The sequence below is a fragment of the Megascapheus bottae genome, chromosome X (genome assembly GCF_031878675.1).
Source record: "Megascapheus bottae isolate mThoBot1 chromosome X, mThoBot2.hap1, whole genome shotgun sequence".
NCBI lineage: Eukaryota > Metazoa > Chordata > Mammalia > Rodentia > Geomyidae > Megascapheus > Megascapheus bottae.
This window is the reverse complement of record NC_143547.1, coordinates 45,650,294-45,672,120: the sequence shown is the minus strand read 5'-3', so window position 1 is coordinate 45,672,120 and position 21,827 is coordinate 45,650,294. Positions and strand designations below refer to the sequence as shown.

Sequence of the window (21,827 nt, the reverse complement as noted above, 5' to 3'; positions counted from 1 at the left end):
GAGCCCAAGGAAATCAAAAGGAAACCTTGTGTTCCACTAGTCTTTGATGCACTTGGGGTGATTGAAGAACTAGGGTTGACCCATGAAGGTGTGGGAGTGGCTCTCCTTTCTAGAAACTGTAGGGGATCCAGGCACTAATGGTTCATGTGTGTTCCTACCTAGCCAGGGGCCTGAGATCTAAGGAGCATGGTTCAAAGCCACCCTAAGCAGAAAAGTCTGTGAGACTCTTACCTGATTAACTAGTAAAAAAAAAGCTAGGAGTTGAACAGTGGCTCAAATGGTAGAGTCCCAGCCTTCAGAGAAAAAACTAAGGGACAGTGTGCCAGGTCCTAAATTCAAGCCCTAGTACTGGCACAGAGAAGGGAGAGAGGGGAGAATGAGGGAGGAGGAGGAAGAGGAAAGGAAGAGGACAGAACAGATGAAAAGTACAGGCAAAGGAAATGTTAACTCCAGGCAGGTGGCAGGTCTTACTGGCTATGTTAAAGGTTTGGAAATTGGCAGGAAAAGGTCAAAACAGGTACTGTACCAGGTACCATTTCCAAGTCAACAAGAGAGAGGCTGACTTGTTGAGAAATGAAAGGGGTGAAGCAGGAGTAGCTGCAGAAAGAAAACAGCTTTTAGGGCAGAGATGCAAAGCAACCCTGTTTTTCCTTCTTATGGAAAACATCTGCTTGAAGCAATGTTGTCATCCCCACAAGCAAGGCAGATGGATCCCTGCCCTGCTGCTCTGCCTTCCCCCTCGTCCTAGCCCTGGCAGCAGGAAATGGTGGGTTCTCCACTCTCAAAAGTAGGGATTGGGATCCAGACTGATGAAGGTGGCTCCTGGAAGAGTGGTACCTTATCCATTCTGGCGTAGTCCTAGTAAGGTTTCGTCTTCTTCTGGTTGCCTTCCTATAATTCTAATTGCTACCTTCACAGCAGCCCCACTGCAAGCCCAGAGGGGATGGGTATTCCCTCTTGGAGGGCAGGAGACAGCAGGTGGGAGGTGAGGTCACTGAGCTCAAACCCAACTGGGATGACTCACAAGTTCTGCCCCAGTGAAGCAAAGAGGGCCTTCCCAAGCAGTGCTTCCAGATGTACCCAGGCTTTCTATGCCCCAATGTTGGGCCTTGGCCAAAACGGTTGCCAAGGCAGTGTCTGAAGGCTGCAATCAGCAGCATGACTAGAGAGGTGGGTGGAGTCGTGGAAGGAGTTCCAGGAATGTCCAGAAGACCCGCCTCCACCACTTGTTGGCTGAGTAAATGTGGCTTCAGAGATGTTAAACTGTGGGGTGATGGGCCTGGCACATAGTTGGCATTCAGTAAGTGTTCATTTCCATCCTTCTGTTACCTGCCTCTGTGTCCTTCAACTTATTCCGTTATGGGGTGGGAGCAGTAATGATCTGTCCCCTCCATCTTGAAAGTCCATGCTTTGAGCATGTTATCTTGGGGTTAGTTCCATTCCTCCCTGCCTGTCTCCCTCCTCTACTTCCTTCCTCCTTTCCTCCCTCCTTCACCCCGTACCCCTATCCGTCCCTTTCTCCCTCTCCCTCCCCCCTTGCTCAATAAGTATCAGTGGGTTTATTGCTTTTGGATTAGAGGTGGGAGGGCTAGTATATAAGAGAGGATGATACTTCCTCTTTCAAAGTAATCATACCCAGATTATTTTGGTCCTTAAACTCTTTGTATTCTTTATAGACAAAATCATTAACTTTAGGTAGTGCCTACATATATCCCAAACTCCAACTTAGGGTTTTAGCCATGTAAATACCCTTTGCTGGGAACTACATCTTGAACTAGCTCCCTTGCTCAGATCTGCTTCTCTACTTCTGTTAAGCTACTTAGAAAATTTCTGCTGAATTCAGAGGCTTCATTTTCATCTTTTGGCCTCCCAAACTACACCACTGTTTTGGCAGTGAGGCGCCACCTAAAAGGAAGGCAGTGGGCCTGTGTGACATTGGGTTTGTGTCCATAGCTCATCTTGGACATTTGAATCCCAAATCATTTAAGAAGACACAGAGGGTGGAACAGGAATCCTCATGGACTTTTAGGCCCCAGTTATGTTCTCACCCAATCCCCTCCCCTCAATTGTGACACACAAAGAAAACAGGAGAGCACCGACCCATGGCCTTGGCCTTATGACTCACATTTTCTTCTAAGTGGTGGTAAGAATGGAAGTTCGTTTCTGTTTGTTTTTCTTTCTCATTCTTTTAAACCTGTCTCCACAGTGAAATCCAGGAAACCTTAGACTGCTGTTATCCCTAGAGAAACAGCCACACAGGAATGACAGGAACCCTGAGTAGTAGTGATTTAGGAAAAATAGGTTTAGCTGAACACCTTCAGATATTGTTCTAGGTAGATAGATGCTCCTCCTATGAGGCAGAGAACATGGCTGATACTGGTCTATATGCCATGTTTATTCTACTATACAGAGTGGCTCCTCTTTACCGATTTATTTACTTTGGAAACATTACCGTGTGTGTGTGTGTGTGTGTGTGTGTGTGTGTGTGTGTGTGTGTGTGTATTGAGGCTTAAACCGAGGGGCTCAGTGCTGTCTCTTCCTTTTTTTTTTTGCCAGTCTTGGGCTTAAGCTCAGGGCCTGAGCACTGTCCTTGGATTTTTCTCAAGGCTAGAGCTCTACCACTTGAGCCTCAGCACCACTTCTGGCTTTTTCTAAGCATGTGGTACCAAGGAATCGAACCCGGGTCTTTGTGCATGCTAGGCAAGCACTCTACCACTAGGCCAAACTCCCAGCCCTGTCTCTTACTTTTTCACTCAAGGTTACCCTCTTCCACTTGAACTACAGCTTTACTTCTGGCTTACTTTGGTGGTTAATTGGAGATAAGGGTCTCATGGACTTTCCCCGCCTGAGCTGGCTTCAAACCTTGATGTCAGATCTCAGCCTCCTGAGTACTTAGAATTACAGGTGTGAGCTATCGGTACCCAGCTTGGAGATTAATTTCTAAGGCACAAATCTAGGCAAAAATAAACCAGGGTACTAGACAGCCCCATTTGTCCCCATCCTATTCTCTCCTGATCCTTCAGCCATTGGTGCTTTGAAGTCACCTCTGTTTTAACTTAAGGGTGAGTTATAGCCGAGTACTGCATTGTGGCTCTCCCAAGTTCTAGCCTTCTGGGCCCCATGCCCATTCTTTATGATAGCCCATTTCAACAAGGGTCACTGGATGGGCAGGAAGCCTAGAGTAACACCAAGTCAAGGTGGCTAACCTTGCCTTATTCCCATGGGGTACTTGCCTTACTTGTTCTTGCTTTCCGGGCTTTTCCTGTCCTATTGTCAATCCTGAAATAGATTTCCTCCCTGGATCCCTGGTGAGATTTATTTACAAAATTGTTCTCTGGGTCTGGTGTTCATTAGAATTGTTTAGCTGGCAAAATGGCTGTATGGTCCCATCTTCTCTGCTACCTGATTCCTGTGCTCAGGAAAGGCCCAGAGGTTTAAACTCTGATAAGAATTGATATCTTGTCCATTCCCTGAGCATTCACATATTTGATAATTCTACATTTTGGTCTTTCCTTCAACAGCTTCAGTAGTAGGTCACCATCCTAAAAGATTACATAGGTTAGATCGATCGATCGATCGATCTACTATATCTATCTATCTATCTATCTATCTATCTATCTATCTATCTATCTATCTATCTAAATTTAAAGGTCACGACTCAGAAGCCAAGCTTGAGTTATACTTGAACAATATACTGTACTATAAGAAATCTTACTGTTTCTCTGGTCTTCACCATAAATATTTTCTATGACTGTATCATATGCTGTCTTTGTTACTATCTTGTAGAGATGGCTGAAGTGAAATTACCTTGTCATTAAAATTTAGGGTTGTTATTTCTTAGGGGGGATTGTAGAGGCATGCCAGTACAGGAGCTTGAGTTCAGTGCATCAAGCTCCTGCTTTAGCTTTTTCACTCAAGGATGACATTCTACCACTTTGAGCTACAGAGCCACTTCCAGTTTTCCAATGGTTAATTGGAGATAAGAGTTTCATGCACTTTACTGGTGGGGCTTTCTTTCAAGTGTGATCCTCATATTCTTTTTTTCCGTATATTTTTTATTATAATTAATAGAAGGGTTACTTTTTATTCACCAGATAGAAAGTGCATTACTTCACAAACATTGATACCTTTTCTCGTGTCTTGGTCCCCATTTCCCTCCCCCCACCCGCACCCCTCATCTTGTTTTCCCCCCTTCCCTATCCTCTCTCAAATGACCAAATAAGTGTATATACAATATATCAGATAACAAAGTGAGATACTGTAACAATATGAGATAACCAAGGGACAGCAAAAGAGAAGAGAGATAACATAGTACATTAAGGACAACAATCACTCATTATATGGCTGATTCTCATATTCTTGAGTAACTACGATTATAGGCATGAAGTACCAGGGCCTGGCTAGGCAACACTTTCTTCCTCTTAGTAGTAGAATATTGAGCACAGGACCAGACAACTAACGACACTTTGTTTGATCTCATCCTAGATCAGTGTGCGTGTCACCACCATGGATGCAGAGCTGGAGTTTGCCATCCAGCCCAACACCACTGGCAAGCAGCTGTTTGACCAGGTAAGGGAGGAGCTTTGTTTTTCTTTTGTGACCTCCTCTTGTCCAAGTAGCCCTCATCAGAAGGTTGACATCTATCCATTACTTCTGCCTCTTATAAGAGAATTTCATTTCCTGCTTGATCCTCCAAGGAAGGTCAAAATCAAGATGAACTGCAGTTTTAGTGAAAAAGGAGTCAAATTTGAACTTTGACATCCCCTACCTATGACCCTAATGAATCCTATCCCTTATCCCCAAGCAAAGGGAAAAAGGGGAATTGGATTCTGTGTTAGGTTCTCTGAAAACATGAGTACTCCATGGAGTCTTCCTTTCAGCTCTGAAAAATAGAAGTGATTGATGCTTACTTACCTATTCATTTATCTGTTTATTAATTAATTGATTTGTTGTCAGGGTCTCCTTGGTAACTCAGATTGACTTTAAATTCATAATCCACTCAAATGCTGGGATTACTGAAATGAACTACCACATCCAGTTCTTCATTTCTCCATTCAAATGATGAGATTCAGAAGCTAATTGCTCCCAGCTGTTGTTTGCCTGGGTTTTTTTTTTTTTAAACTTACACTGCTCCCACAGCACCAGAGACTTTCCATGACTTTTTTGGCTTCCTACTAGAAAGGACAAATTGTATGTACACTTCTTTTGACAGAACATAAGCTTGACGAAATGGGTTGGGGAAGGAATCAGAGTGATAGGGTAAATCTGATCAAGGTGTACCATATGCATATATATGGACTTAGTTAACTAATTGATGATAGCAAAAATAAGGGAAAGCCAGGCGCTGATGACTCATTCCTGTAATCTTAGCTCCTCAGGAGGCTGATATCTGAGGATCACAGTTTGAGGCAGCTTGGACAGGAAAGTCTGGGAAACTAACCAGAAGTAGAGCTGTGGCTCAAGTAGTAGAGCATTAGCTTTAAGCTTAAAAGCTCAAGGAAGAGTGCTCAGGCCTTGAGTTCAAACCTCAGGACTAACTCCAAAAAAGTGAGAAAAATTAAAGACTGTTGGGACTTAGGATAACACTAGAGAAGACGTGTGGAGAGCAGTATTTAATCCCTTAGGTATACCATGGAAATGGAAGTAGTACTTAATTGCCATCAGTTTATGGTCATTCCTTCATCCAACTCAAAAGATATTCTTGCCATGCAAGGGCTCTTCCGCTGAGCCAAACCCCCGACCCCTCAAAAGAAATTCTTTAACTCTGAAGTTACTACTGTTTAGAAAGGATGTGCTGTATATTGTAATAACAAGGTAAGGGCTATAGAATCTTTTTTTTTGCACTGAAAAACTTTTCCAGGGCCCCAGGGGGAGTATGCTAACTATGACCATGTTTCCAGGAACAGAAAAATAAGATTACTATTTCCAGGGGCTGGAGACCTAACTCCAGGAACTATTTTATTTCCCAATCAGCCTTTGGTGGCGTTGGGGATTTGACTTATCCAGGATGTTATAGTTACTTATAATCTTGACAGAATTTTTCCAAGCTCTTTCACTTTCCTTTCTCTTGGTTTTCTGAGTGTGACAACTTCTAAACTTACCCAAGGTTTTAGGAAGAGAAGAAAAGAAGAAAGAAAGAGAGAAAGAGAAAGAAGGAGTTTGTACTCAAATGGATTCTTTTCGTTCCTGTGTGTATTCTGTATCTGATTGTGAGGAAAGACATGGGGACAGAGAATGGAAGTGGGAAGGATAGGATAGGTTTTCCCAAGGCTCACTATGCTGATTACTGTAACAAGAATTTGGCTGTCATAATTCTCTGTGAGGTAGAGCTATGGCTCAAGTAGTAGAGCACTAGCCTTGAACAAAAGAAGCTCAGGGACAGCTCCCAGTCCCCCGTCCCCCAAGTTCAAGCCCTAGGACTAGCCCACACAGGAAAATGTCTGGGAGGTTCTATCTCTTAAGCAACAAAATGTTAGACTAGAGGCATTGTTCAAATGGTATAGCACCAGCTATGAGCAAGGAAACATGAGGACCCTGAGTTCAAGTCTTGGTACAAAAACCCCCACATAAGTACGTTACATTATTTCTGTTTCCTCTTCCCTCAGAATCGGTTATACTGGCATACATGGTTGTATGAAATCTAAGAGGTAAATTAGAAATAGTTAAGAAAGGCAATGAAAAATAAAATACAGGGAAGGGAGTGTTATGTAAAGCACCCAAGATGCAGTAGAGATGTAATAAATGAGAGCTCCTGTTTCAATACAGTGATGCTTCTTGTCTCATTCATGAACCACAGCTTAATGATTCTCAGACTATCTTATTTCGGATTTAGCTGGAACTTCTTGCTGTTTGTTTGGGGGTTCTGTTTTGAATGATGTAGGAAATCAGTGATACTTAAAATGTGTGAAAATACAAATTACTTAGGAATTTTTAAACACACATTACAATTAAAGTAATATGCAAGCAGTGATTACAGTGCTAGTCTGGAATGGCTAAATGGATCTTGGTTATATAAAGTTTTGCATTCTCCCTTTGCATGCAGGCTTTTATATTAGAGAGCTTTTTAAAGGGACAGCCCAGTGAAGTGGAAAGGATGACACTATACCAAAAGCCAGCAACCCTAGCTCTGTCACTAAATCTGTACATTACTTTATGTAAATCTTTCGCCTCTTCTGCCCTTCCTTGATTTTGTCATCAAGATACTGTCTGATTTCTCAAATTTGAATATGCCTCATTTTTTTTTCTTTGCCACTTCTCTCCCATTTCTATTCCTATTCCCACTATTTGAATTCATACAACTCTCTTCTGTAGTTTTTTTTTAAAGGAAATGCCTCATTTGAGTTGGCATGTGTAGGAGGGACAGGCAGCTGGCAGAGGGACTTCCCTTCCTGGATAGGCTCCTAGCTGTCTCTGAGGAATATGATACTTACATTGATGGTGGACCCTTATTTTGGCAATAGTATTATTTGGGCTATGCTTTTGAGGCTAGGTAGGGTATCTACCAGAATGAATTTTGTATTCCAGGTGGGAACCTGAGGAGCCAAAGTCATCCACTTCCTAGACTCTTCAAAGCCCTGATTCGACCCTGCCCTCCTCCCCCTCCCAACCCAAATGACGCCATCCTTGCCCTCAACACTGGGAGCTTTGTCTATTAGTATTGGAGGGGGATGGCTGCTGAGAGTGAGGAAGGCATGATTTACAGCCTAGGGCAGAAAAATCCTTGAACAAAGACGTTTATTAACTCCGAAAAGCCACAAAGCCTGGTAATTCTTTGTTAGTGTAGGTTTGCCTTGTGTAATACGGGTGTGGTTTTGAGGGAAGCCCAGATGGTAGGGAGCCCTGGCCAAACTGCTATGCTGATTTTTTCCCTCTTTTTGTAATGGTCCAGGGGCCTGGGCACTGTCCCTAAGCTTTTTTTGCTCAAGGCTAGCAATTTACCACTTGAGTTACAGCTAGCTCTACTTCCTGCCTTTTGGTGGTTAATTGGAGAGTTGTATGGACTTCTTTCTTGTGCAGGCAGGCTTTGAGCCATAATTCTCAGATCTCAACCTCCTGAGTACCTAGGATTACAGCTGTTGAAACACTGTCACACATCTTTTTTTTTTTTGATCGGTTATGGGGCTTGAACTCAGGGCCTGGGTGTTCTCCCTGAGCTCTGTTTGCTCAAGGCTAGTGCTCTATGTGCCCCATATTTTATATTTTCTTGAAGATTAGAGTATGGCTTTCTCATATCCATATTAATCTCCAAGAAACAAAATAAAGTCCTTAGCAAATAGCTGCATGATAACATCCTTATTGTTTTGTCTTGAGTTTACTTTTTAATATATATATACATACATATACATATACCTATATAAATACACACACACACATACACACACACACACACACACACACACACACACACACACACACACATATATATATATATATATATATATATATATATATATGCCAATCATGGGGCTTGATCTCAGGGCTTAGGCACTAGCCCTGAGCTTCTTTTGCTGAAGGCTAGCACTCTGCCACTTGAGCCACAACACTACTTCTGGCTTTTTCTGTGTATGTGGTACTGAGGAATCGAACCCAGGGCTTCATGCATGGTAGGCAAGCACTCTACCACAGAGCTACATTTCTAGCCTGAATTTATTTATAAATTTATTTTTAAAAAATTCTTTACAAGGGCATATTGAGAATTTTCCAATTTTTTCGCCATTATTGTTGAATTTTGGTCACAAATTGCATCTTTCTTGCCAGGGCCAACTTTGAACATAGATCCTTATATCTCATCCTCCTGAATAACTAGGATTACAGATGTGAGCCACTAGCACAAGTTTATGCATGTTTTCTATGCACAACGTGATGTATAGAAATATGTATACATTATGGAATGACTAAATGGGCCTGTCTATATGACTAATAGCTATAGTTCCATAGTCATTGTAAAAGTATTCACAATCGTTAAATTACAAAGTCAACCTAAATGTCTATCAACAGATGAATGAATAAAAATCTGCTATGTATACAATGGAACATTATTCCACCATCAAAAGAAGGAAATCCTGCTGTTTATAACAATATGCATAAACCTTGAAGGCCTCATGTTAAGTTTAAATAAGTCAGGTACAGAAAGACAAATACTGCATGCTTTCACTCATATGTGGAATCTAAAAAATTTTGAGTAGCATGGTGGTTACCAGGGCTTGGACAATGAGTGGGTGGAGGTTAGATTGATGTTCAAAGTATAGAAAGAAGACTTAAGTTTAGGACTGGGAGCGTGGCCTAGTGGTAGATGCTTGCCCAGCATGCATGAAGCCCAGGGTTTGATTCCTCAGTACCACAGACAAAGAAAAATCTGGAAGTAGTGCTATGGCTCACGTGGTAGAGCACTAGCTTTGAACATAGAAAGATTCAGGGACAGTGCCCCTGGACTGGCAAAATAAAAGATGTAAGTTTTAGGGATCTGTTGTATGACCTGGCAACTATACTTAATGATATACTGATTTTTTGAAAGCTGGGGAAAATAGACTCGTGTTACCATATCACCACATAAAATGGTGGGTAGGTAAGATGGGCACCTGTGATTTATGCCTGTAATCCTTGCTACTCAGGAGGCTGAGATCCAAGGTTCATGGTTCAAAGTCAATCCCATCAGTAAAGTCCATGAAACTTATCTTTTATTAATCAGCAAAATGTCAGAAGTAGAGCTGTGGCTCAAGTGGTAGAACATCAGCCTTTAGTGGAGAAAGCCAACTGAGCGCACAAGGCCCTGAGTTCAAGCCATACTTCTGGCATAAATTAAAAGGAAATGCTGGATGAGATGATACCTATGACTATGATTTAATTCTCAAAATGATCCTACCTCTGAGAGGTGAAACTGCCTTGGGTCGTATCGTCAGTAAGCTGCGATACGATATTTCTAACACAGCTTTGACTGAACAAACATATCCCTCCTTCCCTCACAGCACAACACTGGTTAGTCAGTGAGGCTGTTAGAGCTTGGAGAAGACTCAGAGAAGATTTTTTAGGAGCTATTATAGAGAGCAGGAGGGGGTGCAGTCAGTTTCTGTGAGGTCAGAAAGGGCAGAGCTGTGACCTCATACGTGAAAGCCACAGGAAAAAATAGTGGAGCTTGAGACAAAGAATGGAGCATCTGCTTCTTGTGAGGGGAGGCCCCTAAGGATGGGAATCCACAGACGTCTGTGTTCATAGGCAGTGGAGGATGTGAGCTCTTCCCTCTGTCTGATTTGATGAGGCATAGGGAGGAAATTCACTGTGCCTGGCCCTTGAGACCCATCCATCATTCAAGGAGGGAGCCAGGGTCTGGGAGGAAGAAGGTGTACTCCTTGGGAGGAATTGACTAAAGCTGAGGCCATCCTGGAACCCAGCAGTCATCTGGCCTATGACCAGAGGGGAAACAGACTGGAGATGGAGAGGAAGCACCTTCCTTGGCATAAGTGATAAATAAGTGGCAACAATAGAAAGCCATAGCTTAAGGAGGCTCAGGGCCTGGTGGAAATGGAAGTTGGGGCTCCGAATTTCCCCCTCAGTTTACCTGTTTCTTGTGAACATGGTAACTGCCAGGAAAATGAGACAGCTTATTTTGCTACAAGAAATCTGCGGTCTGCTGGCAGATTTTAGGTTTTCATTTCTTCGGCTTCATCTTGGATTACAATGTTGCCACTAGGGGGCAGTGTCACCACTATGAGTTGCATTTTTGAGAACCCACTGACTGGTTTCTTCCTTAGCTAGCTTCTCCAGCCTTGGCTATATAGTCTGTTTCCACCTGCTCTCTCCTGTCTTTGAGCTTTTGGTCAGACATTAGTCTTTCTTACTGACAAAATAAGTAGGGGAAATTACAATGCGTGTTCACTGGAGGAACCCAGGAAATCACGAAATTTTTTTGACTCAGTAAAGTAGTTAGGATTTGTGGACTTTGCAGTAACGACAGCAGACTTTGTTCTTCCTCCTTTCTCTACCCTCCTCCCTCCCCCCTCTTCTTTCTCCCTTCCTCTCTCTCTTCCCTTTCTTCCTCTCTCCCTCCCTCCTTCCTTCTCACCTAGGGCTTGAACTCAGGATCTGAGGCACTGTCCTTGGCTTTTTTTTTCTCTCAAGGCTAGTGCTCTACAGCTGGAGCCACAGTTCTACTTCTGGCTTTTTGATGGTTAATTGGAGATGAATCTCAAGTACTTTTCTTCCTGGGCTGGCTTTGATCCTCAGATCTTAGTTTCCTCAGTAGGTAGGATGACAGGCAAGAGCCACCAGCACTCAGAAAACAGCCCTTTCATTTCTTTTGCTTTTATTTTATAAAACGATAAACATAGGTTACTGTAATACTAAGTCTTCCTATTTTTCAGATGAGGAGCTGAGGCTTAAGAAGAGGGAGGCCAGGTTCTGCTACAGGAAATAGTATGTTTAGGGCTTGAACCTCTGTGCCTTCTGTCAACCATGAATTTTATGTTCTCTATGATCTGCCCCATTCCCTTGCCTGCTCCCCATATCCATACCACCTAGTTTCATGTGTTTGGTGCTATTTCTTAATGGGGGCACAGGCAGTGTTTAGGAGAAGATTCAACAATGGCCGTAGCCCCATTTGGAGTTTTCTCATTGTACATTGATTTGCTTTCAGGTGAGTGGTTGATTCCACTACTGCCAGTCCAGTAATAGGATCTCTGTGGGCGTCAGGTGTTTGGGCATGGATGTAGTTTTGAATATAATTTCTCACGTGGTTCTTCTCTGGTGGCTGTAGCCTTGCTGCTGCTGCTGCTGCTGCTGCTGCTGCTTTTGCTGCTGCTTCTTCTTCTTCTTCTTCTTCTTCTTCTTCTTCTTTCTTCGTCTTCGTCTTCCTCTTCCTCTTCCCCTTCCTCTTCCTCTTCTTCTTTTAATTGGTTGTGAGGCTTGAACTCTTGGCCTGGGCATTGTCCCTGAGCTCTTCAGCTCAAGACTAGTGCTCTACCACTCTGAACCACAGTGCCACTTCCACTTCCAGTTTTCTGGTGGTTAATTGAAGATAAAAGTCCCACGGACTTTTATTTTCATGCCCAGCTGGCTTTGAACCAGGATCCTCAGATCTCAACCTCCTGAGTAGCTAGGATTACAGGCATGAGTCACTGGTGCCCAGCTCAGCCTTGCTTCTTGATTCTGCTCTGGGCTACTTAGTGACTGGTGTTGTCACTGCTTTGTTTACTCAGATAGATGCATGGAGTATACAAGGAGGGAGACTTTCAGCTCGGGAACTGCTTTGAGACCCCTCCCCAACACACCTTACTCAGTCTTCAGCTTAGGTGGCCTGCATATGCAAAAGAGAGGTACATGGACTTCTTTCTTACATCTAGGAGTCCTGGTAATTAGTCAGGATTTGCTCAGAGATAGAACTTTTCCATCCAGTGGATTTCAGTTTTCTACTTTATGCAACGTTTGGGGATTTGTGCTCTGGGACTGACCAGAATTTACTGGCTTCTGTTTTCTTTTTTTTCTGGTGCCATAACTGGGGCTTGAACTTAGGGCCTGAGTACTGCCCCTTAATGTTTACGCTCAAGCCTGGTGTTCTACCACTTGAGCCACAGCTCTACTTCTGGCCTTTTAGTGGGTAGAGATATGAGTCTCACAGACTTTCCTGCCCAGGCTGACTTTGGACTATGATCCTCAGATCTCAGCTTACAGGTGTAAGCCACCAATACCTAATGGCTTCAATTTGTTAAGCCAGTGCCTTGCGAACGGAAGCCCCTACTACTTCTAGGTATATGTGGCAAGTTCTAAGGGGGATGTAAAGCTATAGGATAAAAGTGATTTAGAATATGTCTTATAATTTAAAAAACATTATTTAAGGAGTAGGATAAAAATTCACAACAATGATTAAGACTAAACAAGGAGCTTCAAAGAAAGTCTGCCCGGCTTGTAGCTATCTTTCTGTTTTACATTTTCATCTCACACTGCCTTCCAGATCCCTGAGTATTTTTATTGTTTACTTTCTGCTGCTTAAAGATTTCTCCTAACGCAGCCTTGAGAAATACTGGCTTAAACCAGATTACCTGGATAGCTTGGTTCAATATAGAGCCAAGACAATTTATTTTTCTTAAAGTATGGAAGCATTTCTCAACAGTGAAACAATAAAGTCCTCTCTAATTATAGAGATTGTTCCTGGAACAAAGAACCAGGTATTTCTCTCCACCTTGTGAAGCAAAATTTAGTATTATTCTGAGAATTAGAAATGGGGTCTAAGTCAAATGGTTCTCAATACCCCATGGACCTTAACTGTAGATTTCCTTATAATTGTCAAAGGGCATTTCTTGTGTCCTTCATTTTTTTCAATTTCACTTTTGACTTATACTTTGGAACTTCAGCACAGACTAAGACACTGCTTATCTGTAGAACCTAGGGCAGTGAAAAATTTGTTTCAATTTCTGTATGTTCACACAAAAAGCCCGTTTCCAGAAAGATCAAAATCCCCCACTGATCCTTAGAAACTTCTTTTGCCATTGCTTTAGCTATTGATTTGTCTAACTTCTCAGAGCCACTCTGGATCCCAGAGCTGCATTAGTCCTCATGGTCCTCTCCCTACCCATTCATTGTCTGTGAAACAGACAGTGTGTACAAGAGACTAAGGAACTTACTCTTGGGTCTTCCAGGCCTGGCTATACAATCTACACCTGCCTTACTTCACTTCAGCCTGGGATTTCCCAGCTTCTTCAACTAGTTTGTTGGTTCAGGTAAAGGACAGTTACTGCTCTTCTAGTTCTGTTCTTAGGCAACTTCTAGCATCCTAGGTCTGTTGATTCAGCTTCCCTTCATTCTATGTCTATTTGGAACTTGCTCTCTCTCAAGACTAAATCATTTCTTGGCATTTCGTTTCCACCAATTGCTTTGGAATACTCTATACTTTTACAACTCTGTGGAGAATCAGTACGACTGTTAATGAAGCATTACCTTAGATCTACAACATAAGCTTTAAAAACTCGCACATATTGGTCCCTCTAGCCTGTGTAAAAAACCAGTATCTCACTTTAATAGAAGTGTTCATGTAGTCCTCCATTTACAGTTTGCTGGCAGCTCTTGATGGCTAACTTAGAATAAGAGTCTTACCTAGTCCTAGGTCTTCAAACTTCTATCACCATCTCTTACCACCACCTTTGCCTGCCCCATTTATCTTTTCTAGACATCTTGTATGTGAGGAAATATTACTGGGGTTGAACTCATAGCTTTCCCTTGTAATCTACTACTTGAGTCATTCCTTCAGTTCTTTTTTTGCTTTAGTTGGTTTTCAGATAGGGTCTTTTGGATTCATGCTTTTGGATAGGCCAGCCCCAGACTATAATCCCTTCTACCTATGCTTCCCATGTAGCATGAGACAGACACCCTTGTCAGGATTCGCTTGTTGAAATAAGAGTCTTCCGAATTTCTTGCTTAGGCTATCAATCCTCTAAGTATGATCCTCCTGATCTTCATCTCCCAAGTAGCTAGTGCTCTAGACATGAGCAAACATGCTTGCTCCTAAATATGTTCTTTTTTAATTATTAATTTTGGTTGTGGGGCTTGAACACTGGGCTTGGGCGCATTCACCCCAGACCCTTCAGCTCAAGGCTACTGCCCTACCCCTTTGAGTTTTAGCACCAGTTCCAGTTTTCTACTAATTAATTGGAGATAAGAGTCTCATGGACTTCAGTGGCTTTAAACTGTGATCCTCAGATCTCAGTCTCCTGAATAGCTAGGATTACAAGCATGAGCCACCAGTGCCTAGTACTAAATATGTTCTTAATTATCCAAGTCTTCAAGAGGTTGGTAGGGAATGAGATTGTACAACTAAGCAATATGTCAAAAAAAACTTTCTACGTAATTAGTGGAATGAAATAAATAAGGGAGGAACAGGAGTTTGGCCTAGTGGTAGAGTGCTTGCCTAGCATGCACAAAGACCCGGGTTCGATTCCCCGGTACCACATACATAGAAAAAACCCAGAAGTGGTGCTGTGGCTCAAGTGGTAGAGCTCTAGCCTTGAGAAAGCCCAAGGACGGTGCCCAGGCCCTGAGCCCAAGCCCAGGACTGGCAAAAAAAAAAAAAGGAAAATATATTGCTTTAAGAGAACACAGTCTGTTGGAGATGTTTGTTTAGGTTTCTTGATATCTGACATCAAACTATGAAGGGCAAGTGTTTATCCCTTGGGGTCGTGCCTTGTTGTCTGTGCCCAGTGGGAACTTGAAAAACCATAACTAATGCAGAGCCTCTCCATGTCCAGTCTATAGTTAGGATATGTTGGCCAAACTCTAGTATGGCAGCTAGTTAACTTAAGAAACCTGAGTCCCTGAGATCCTGTAAGACACTGACATTAGAAGACAGATTTTAGAGGTTGCGTTCAGACCCAGTAGGCCTCATGTTTCTGTGTTACTAGGCAGGATCCCCTGTAAGCCACAGTTTCCTCACCTGCATCTTGTTCAGTGGTTTTTGTCCGCCACATATCTTATATCTCTTTTTTTTCTCCAGTCCTGGGGTTTTGAACTGAGGGCCTGGGCAATGTCCCTGAGTTTCTTTTGCTCAAGTCTAGCACTCTACCACTTGAGCCACAAAGCCAGTTCTGGCTTTTTCTGTTTATGTGGTACTAGGAATAGATCCCCAGGCTTTATGCATGCTAGGCAAGCACTCTACCATCACTAAGCTACATTCCCAGGTGCTCATATTTTCGAGGGACTTCTGAAGCACTGAGTGCAGCTGTGGGACTGGGCTTTGAATGCGAAGTAGCAACTTTGTGGCCGTAATGGCTGTGTGTCTAACAGGGCAAATAAAAATTTGCTCACAAGAGGAGAACACAAACAATTCTTAGTCCTTTCTTGCTTCTATTTGGTTATATCTCTTAGATTCCCTACTAACCTCCCCCCAATACCTCCATTTCCATCTCCTTCCCTGAAATAAAGAAAAGAATGCTCCACGTCCCTGACCTCATTAGAATGTGGCTCAGTTTACTGTTGTTAATCCCCCATAGTGGTGGGTATGCTGGGGTGGAGCTGACAGCCGGACCATTAACATGCTAATGTCAGAAACTGGAGAACAGACCCCATCTGTCTTTTCCTGGCAGGGCTCCCTTTCCTGCCCACTGCTCAGCCGGGGAGGCCCAGGGAACCAAGAGGCCACTCAGCTACTTCACTGTTTCCACCCTTAACCTGAGAGTAGTAAGAGGAATCATACATATCTGGTGTCTAACAAGGGCTAACATAAAGCTTCTCAGCACCCTGGAACAGCATAGCTTTGCAGTATATGCTTTCCACAGAGCTTGCTTTGTCTACTGAAATGCTCATGCCTGGAATATTGTAAATGGGGTTGACCCTTAAGGGCATAGGCTCCCAATTTCCCTCCCTCCTTCTCCCCTTCTTCCCTCCCTTCTCCCTCCCCCCTTCCTTCCTACTTTTCTTTATCTTTTCACTTATGCTGGGGCTTGAGCTCAGGACCTGACTTTTAGCTTTTCACTTGACTGTGATTCTCTGCCACTTGAGCCACAACTTCCAGCTTTTTTTTGGTGGTTAATTGGAGAGAAGAATGTCTCCGATTTGTCTGCCTTAGATGGGCTGAGAACTACAATCCTCATACCTCCTGAGTAGGTAGGATTACAGGTATGAACCTTGAGCACCTAACATTTATTCCCAATTTCTAAAAGTAAAGGCTGAAGTTGACTTGATTATAGCAGTGATTTATAATGTAATTAAGATTTCCTATATACTAAATTCTTTGTAAAAACGTAAAGACCAGAGTTCAGGGAGCTTCTAGATGAACATGTAGACTTTCTTGGAGACAGATGGCTCCAGGATACAGATACTATGCACGTATGTGCGCTCTCTCTCTCTCTCTCTCTCTCTCTCTCTCTCTCTCTCTCTCTCTCTCTCTCTCTCTCTCTCTCTCTCTCTCTCTCTCTTCTCTCTTCTCTCTCTCTTCTCTCTCTTCCCTTCTTCTTCTTCTTCTTCTTCTTCTTCTTCTTCTTCTTCTTCTTCTTCTTCTTCTTCTTCTTCTTCCTCCTCCTCCTCCTCCTCCTCCTCCTCTTCCTCCTCCTCCTCCTCCGCTTCCTTCTTCTCTCTCTCTCTCTCTCTCTCTCTCTCTCTCTCTCTCTCTCTCTCTCTCCCTCCCTCTCCCTCTTTCCCTCTCTCTCCCTCTCTCTCTCCTCTCTCTCTCCTCTCTCTCTTGAATTCTGGGCCTGGGCGCTGTCTCTGAGCTCTTCAGCTCAGGCTTGTGCTCGACCACTTGAACCACAGCTCCACTTCTGTACCCCTTCTGTCAATTACCCTTTATAGCTTTTCTTTCTTGTTGTTAATCTGTATCCTCTGTAATAACCCTTCTCCTAAGCAAGTAAACATAAAAAGATCAAAGACCAAAATATTGGAGTAACCCAAGAGACTAGGATATAGGAGGCAACCCAATAATTTCGTGTGAAGCCTTTAATCTGTGTAGAAGTAGACAGCTACATGGAGTTATAGGGGGAGAGAGAAGGTGGTAAAGAGCAGTGGATCTGAATGAATTTGGACTCATACAGAACTGATTCGAATCCAGGCTCTGCCACTCACTGTCTGAACTTTGAACAGATCATTTACTACTGAATTCATTTTTGCTATCTACAAAATGGGCCTAATTATATCATAGAGCTGTTAGGAAAATTAATGAAGATAATGGAGACAAGTTCTTGGTGTGGTACTGTGCTCCTCAATATTGCAGAAGTGTTGATATGTGTGTGTGTGTGTGTGTGTGTGTGTGTGTGTGTGTGTGTGCACTTTTGTACGTGTGTATGCACTGGGCTTGAACTCAAGGCCTGGACACTGTCATTTAGCTTTTTTATACCAGGCTGGTGCTCTACCATTTGAGCCATAGCTCCACTTGTAGCTTTTTGCTGTTGATTGGATATAAGAGTGTCATGGGGGCTGGGAGTTTGGCCTAGTGCTTGCCTAGCATGCACGACAACCTGGGTTCAATTCTTTGGTAAAACATACATAGAAAAATCCGTAAGTGGTTGTGTTGCTCAAGTGGTAGAGCTCTAGACTTGAAAAAGCCAAAGGATAGTACTCAGGCCCTATATTTAAGCCATAGGATTGACAAAAATCTCGTGGATGTTCCTGTCCAGGTTGTTTTTGAAATTCAAAGTTCAAATCCTTAGCTTCCTGAGTAACTTAGGGTTACAGGTGTGAGCCACCAACACGCCCAGCTCCAGCTGTATATCTTTAATTGTTCAAAATCATATGTTTGGTTTCATGATGACATTTTCCTGTATGCATATAAAATGTACTTTGATCACATTGTCCCCATTACTCTGTTTTGTTTCCACCTTTCTCATTGATCTGTCTGCTTCCAAATGGTCTACTATCACGTCTTCTTAGAAAGTTTGCATTTTGCACATTACATTTATTTAAAATTTTTTGCCAGTCCTGGAGCTTGAACTCAGGGCCTGGGCATTGAATTTGGGTTTTTTCTACCACTTGAGCCATAGCGCCACATTTTCTGTGTATATGATACCAAAGAATTGAACCCAGTGTTTCATGAATGCTAGTAGAGCGCTCAACCACTAGGCCACAATCCCAGCCCTTACATTATATTGGAATGCTGCCCAAGTGTATTTTCTTTCTATACCTTGAGCACTCTGTCCTTTTAAGGACAGCGACCAAGTTGGCTCCACCTTTGTGCCTTTTATTCCTGACATACTATAGGAATTCAACCAGTGTCTTTTGGGCTTTTCTTTTCTAGGTGGTGAAAACAATTGGCCTTCGAGAAGTTTGGTTCTTTGGTCTGCAGTACCAGGACACTAAGGGTTTCTCGACTTGGCTGAAACTCAATAAGAAGGTAACTGGTTATTCCTTTATTGGGTTTCAAATTCTTCCAGCAAAATGAGCTCAGAAGATAATTTTCTAACTAGTAATTTGGGGCTGTTAAAGGCTTTGGTTGTCATTGGGTTGTCTATTAATCACCTTCATTAGAAGAAGAGCAGAGGACCGAGCCATGGCAAAGATCTTGGTCTTGCTCTACTTTGACTTCTACCAAGAAGAATGGCGATGACAAAGACTTTGTTTTAGACCAAAGCTATTCATGATTCTTCAACAGAGAATTAGTAGGCCGGGGATGTAACTCAGTGGTGAAGCATGACCATAACATGTTCAGAGCTCTAGGTTTAGTCCTAAACATGGCAAAATATAAAAAAGGGATTGGTATCCCTTTTGTTTTTAGTTTTTCAAAATGAAGGACTGTGTTTAAAAGAGAGGGATAGCAAAAAGAAATATACTTATATAACTCTGTATCAATCACCTGTACAATAACAATAGAGTGCACAAAAAAGAGAAGCACAGACTTTTTTTGTTGATTGTGGGGTTTGAACTCTGGACCTGGATGCTCTTCAGCTTAAGGCTACCCTTGAGCCATAGTACCACTTCTGGTTTTCTAGTGGTTAATTGGATTTAAGAGTCTCATGGTCTTTAGTGCCCGGGCTGGCTTTGAATTGGGATCCTCAGATCTCAGTCTCCTGAATAGCTAGGATTACAGGCATGAGCCACCGCACCCAGCTAATGTAGATTTTGAAACTGAGCAAAGATCTGTCTCAGGCTGTCTGACTCTCACTGATGTACTGATGCCTGATTTCATACAGATGCTTCTCCCCCCCCCCTTTTTAATGTGTTCCAGTAACAGGGCTTGAAATGAGAGCTTGGGAGTTGTCCTTTAGCTTTTCTGCTTGAATAGTAGTTCTCTACTACTTGAGCCACAGCTCCACTTCTGTGTTTTTACTGGTTCATTGAAAAGTCTCATGGAGTTTTCTACCCTGGCTGCCTTCAGACCTCAATCCTCAGATCTCAGCCTTCTGAGTAGCTAGGGTTATAGGCATGAGCTATGAGCACCTGGTTTACTAAAGCCTATTTTTGAGAGCCTATAATTCCTTCCTATTCCCAGGTGACTGCACAGGATGTGCGGAAGGAAAGCCCCCTTCTCTTCAAGTTCCGGGCCAAGTTCTATCCTGAGGATGTATCTGAGGAATTGATCCAGGACATCACTCAGCGCCTGTTCTTTCTGCAAGTGAAGGAGGGGATTCTCAATGATGACATTTATTGCCCACCTGAAACTGCTGTGCTGTTGGCCTCCTATGCTGTCCAATCCAAGTATGGTGACTTTAATAAGGAGGTGCACAAGTCTGGCTACTTGGCTGGAGACAAGCTGCTGCCCCAGAGGTAAGGTGGTACTGTGACTTCCTTTACCCTGGCCAAAGAGGGTTACAACCCAAGGCTGACTAATCTCTGCTCTACAGGGGCTGCCAAGTCTTTTTTTTCCACTAGGGTCTGTCTGAAGATTGTGTTCTATTGCTCAGAGAGATATATTTACACATAGTGTCATACATTGTTTTTTTTCTAGCTCTCAGTATAAAAACCTTTTTCGTTTTCTCTACCTAGTTACAGAACTTCATTACCCTGGAGACAGGTGCTTATGTAGAACCAGAGATGGATTGATTTTTTTCCCCCTCCCTGGTTTTATTTTCTCTATTCTTTTCACTGATTTAGATCTTTTATTTCAGAAGCTCACAGGGGAAACAGAGAGATGCATAAGGCAGGGACATGGGGAGCTCAAGCAGTCTTTTAATATTAATAACCAGTATACAGACTTTTCTGCTTTTGTAAACATCAAAATTAGAAGCTCTCACACACTTTATTTTTTTGTTTTGTTTTGCTTAAGCATCACGACAACACATAAAACTAATAAAACAGGCATTATCCTTATTTCCTTTCTTAGGAAGTAGAGGTACAGAGGAACTTGCACTGAGTTGCCCCATCTCATACAACTCATTTAATACCAAACCAGACTTGAAAGTAAAGTTGTGTGTGTGTGTGTGTGTGTGTGTGTGTGTGTGTGTGTGTATGTGTGTGTGTGTGTGTGTGTGTGTGTGTATGTGTGCTAGAGCTTGAACTAAGAGCCTTGGTGCTCTCCTTAGCTTTATTTTTTGCTCAAGGTTGGCCCTCTGCCACTTCACCCACAACTCTACTTCTGTCTTTTTGATGGTTAATTGGAGGTAAGAGTCTCATGGACTTTCCTGCCCAAGTTGGCATTAAATCTCAGTCCTCAGATCTCTGCCTTTTAAGTAGCTAGGATGAGTCATTCACACCCAGTATTGAATTATTGTAACCCTGATTTTTTGCCTATGGCACCTGATAATTCATTTCTGTAGGCTTTTGGATTAGAAAGAAAAACTTAATATCATTCTGGCATCCCTCATACCATTGGATCTGGGTTATTTGCACAAACCATCAGAAGGTATTAGGTAAACTAGTTATGCCATGATGTGTGAGATACATGTTTAAAACAAACCTTGTTTATAGTTTAGTAGACTTGGGATTGGTTCTCTGTTCTGTATCTAAAATCTATCCTCTTATCTCTGGGTTGTATTCTTACAAACACAAACTTTTAGTCCCAGGAGGATCTAGGGGTGAATATGCTGGTTTTGTGAGATTCATTCCTTCATTCCAACTGTGAGCCTCTCAGAGGCCTCATGGACTATTGTGCTTAGAAACTGCAGTCCATCATTGAATATTCTCATTCAGAGAAGGTAATCTTATCGTCTTTTTGGCCATCTATTCTTGCAGCTATTCTACCTCATGGGTAGTTCCTTAGGTCTATGATCTTCGTTAATTTCAATCTCAGTCCTGTGTGTAACCTCAATGGGTCAACTGTACATGTTTACCAGTGCCTTAGAGCTGACTGTGATCCTTCTCTCCTGTACATTGTCTTTCTAGAGTCCTGGAGCAGCACAAACTCAACAAGGACCAGTGGGAGGAGCGGATCCAGGTGTGGCATGAGGAACACCGGGGCATGCTCAGGTAAGCCTATGAAGGAG

At 42.7% G+C, this 21,827-nt stretch overlaps 1 protein-coding gene across 1 annotated transcript in view; it reads left to right on the top strand.

Moving 5' to 3' along the window:
• The window catches only part of Msn (moesin), an 83,987-nt gene that overhangs the window by 44,905 nt on the left and 17,255 nt on the right, over positions 1-21,827 (top strand). Inside the window, exons 2-5 of the mRNA XM_090326512.1 lie at positions 4,486-4,569; positions 18,707-18,802; positions 19,898-20,172; positions 21,727-21,810. Coding sequence (XP_090182638.1) covers positions 4,486-4,569; positions 18,707-18,802; positions 19,898-20,172; positions 21,727-21,810 — 539 coding nt within the window. The remainder of the gene's footprint in view (positions 1-4,485; positions 4,570-18,706; positions 18,803-19,897; positions 20,173-21,726; positions 21,811-21,827) is intronic.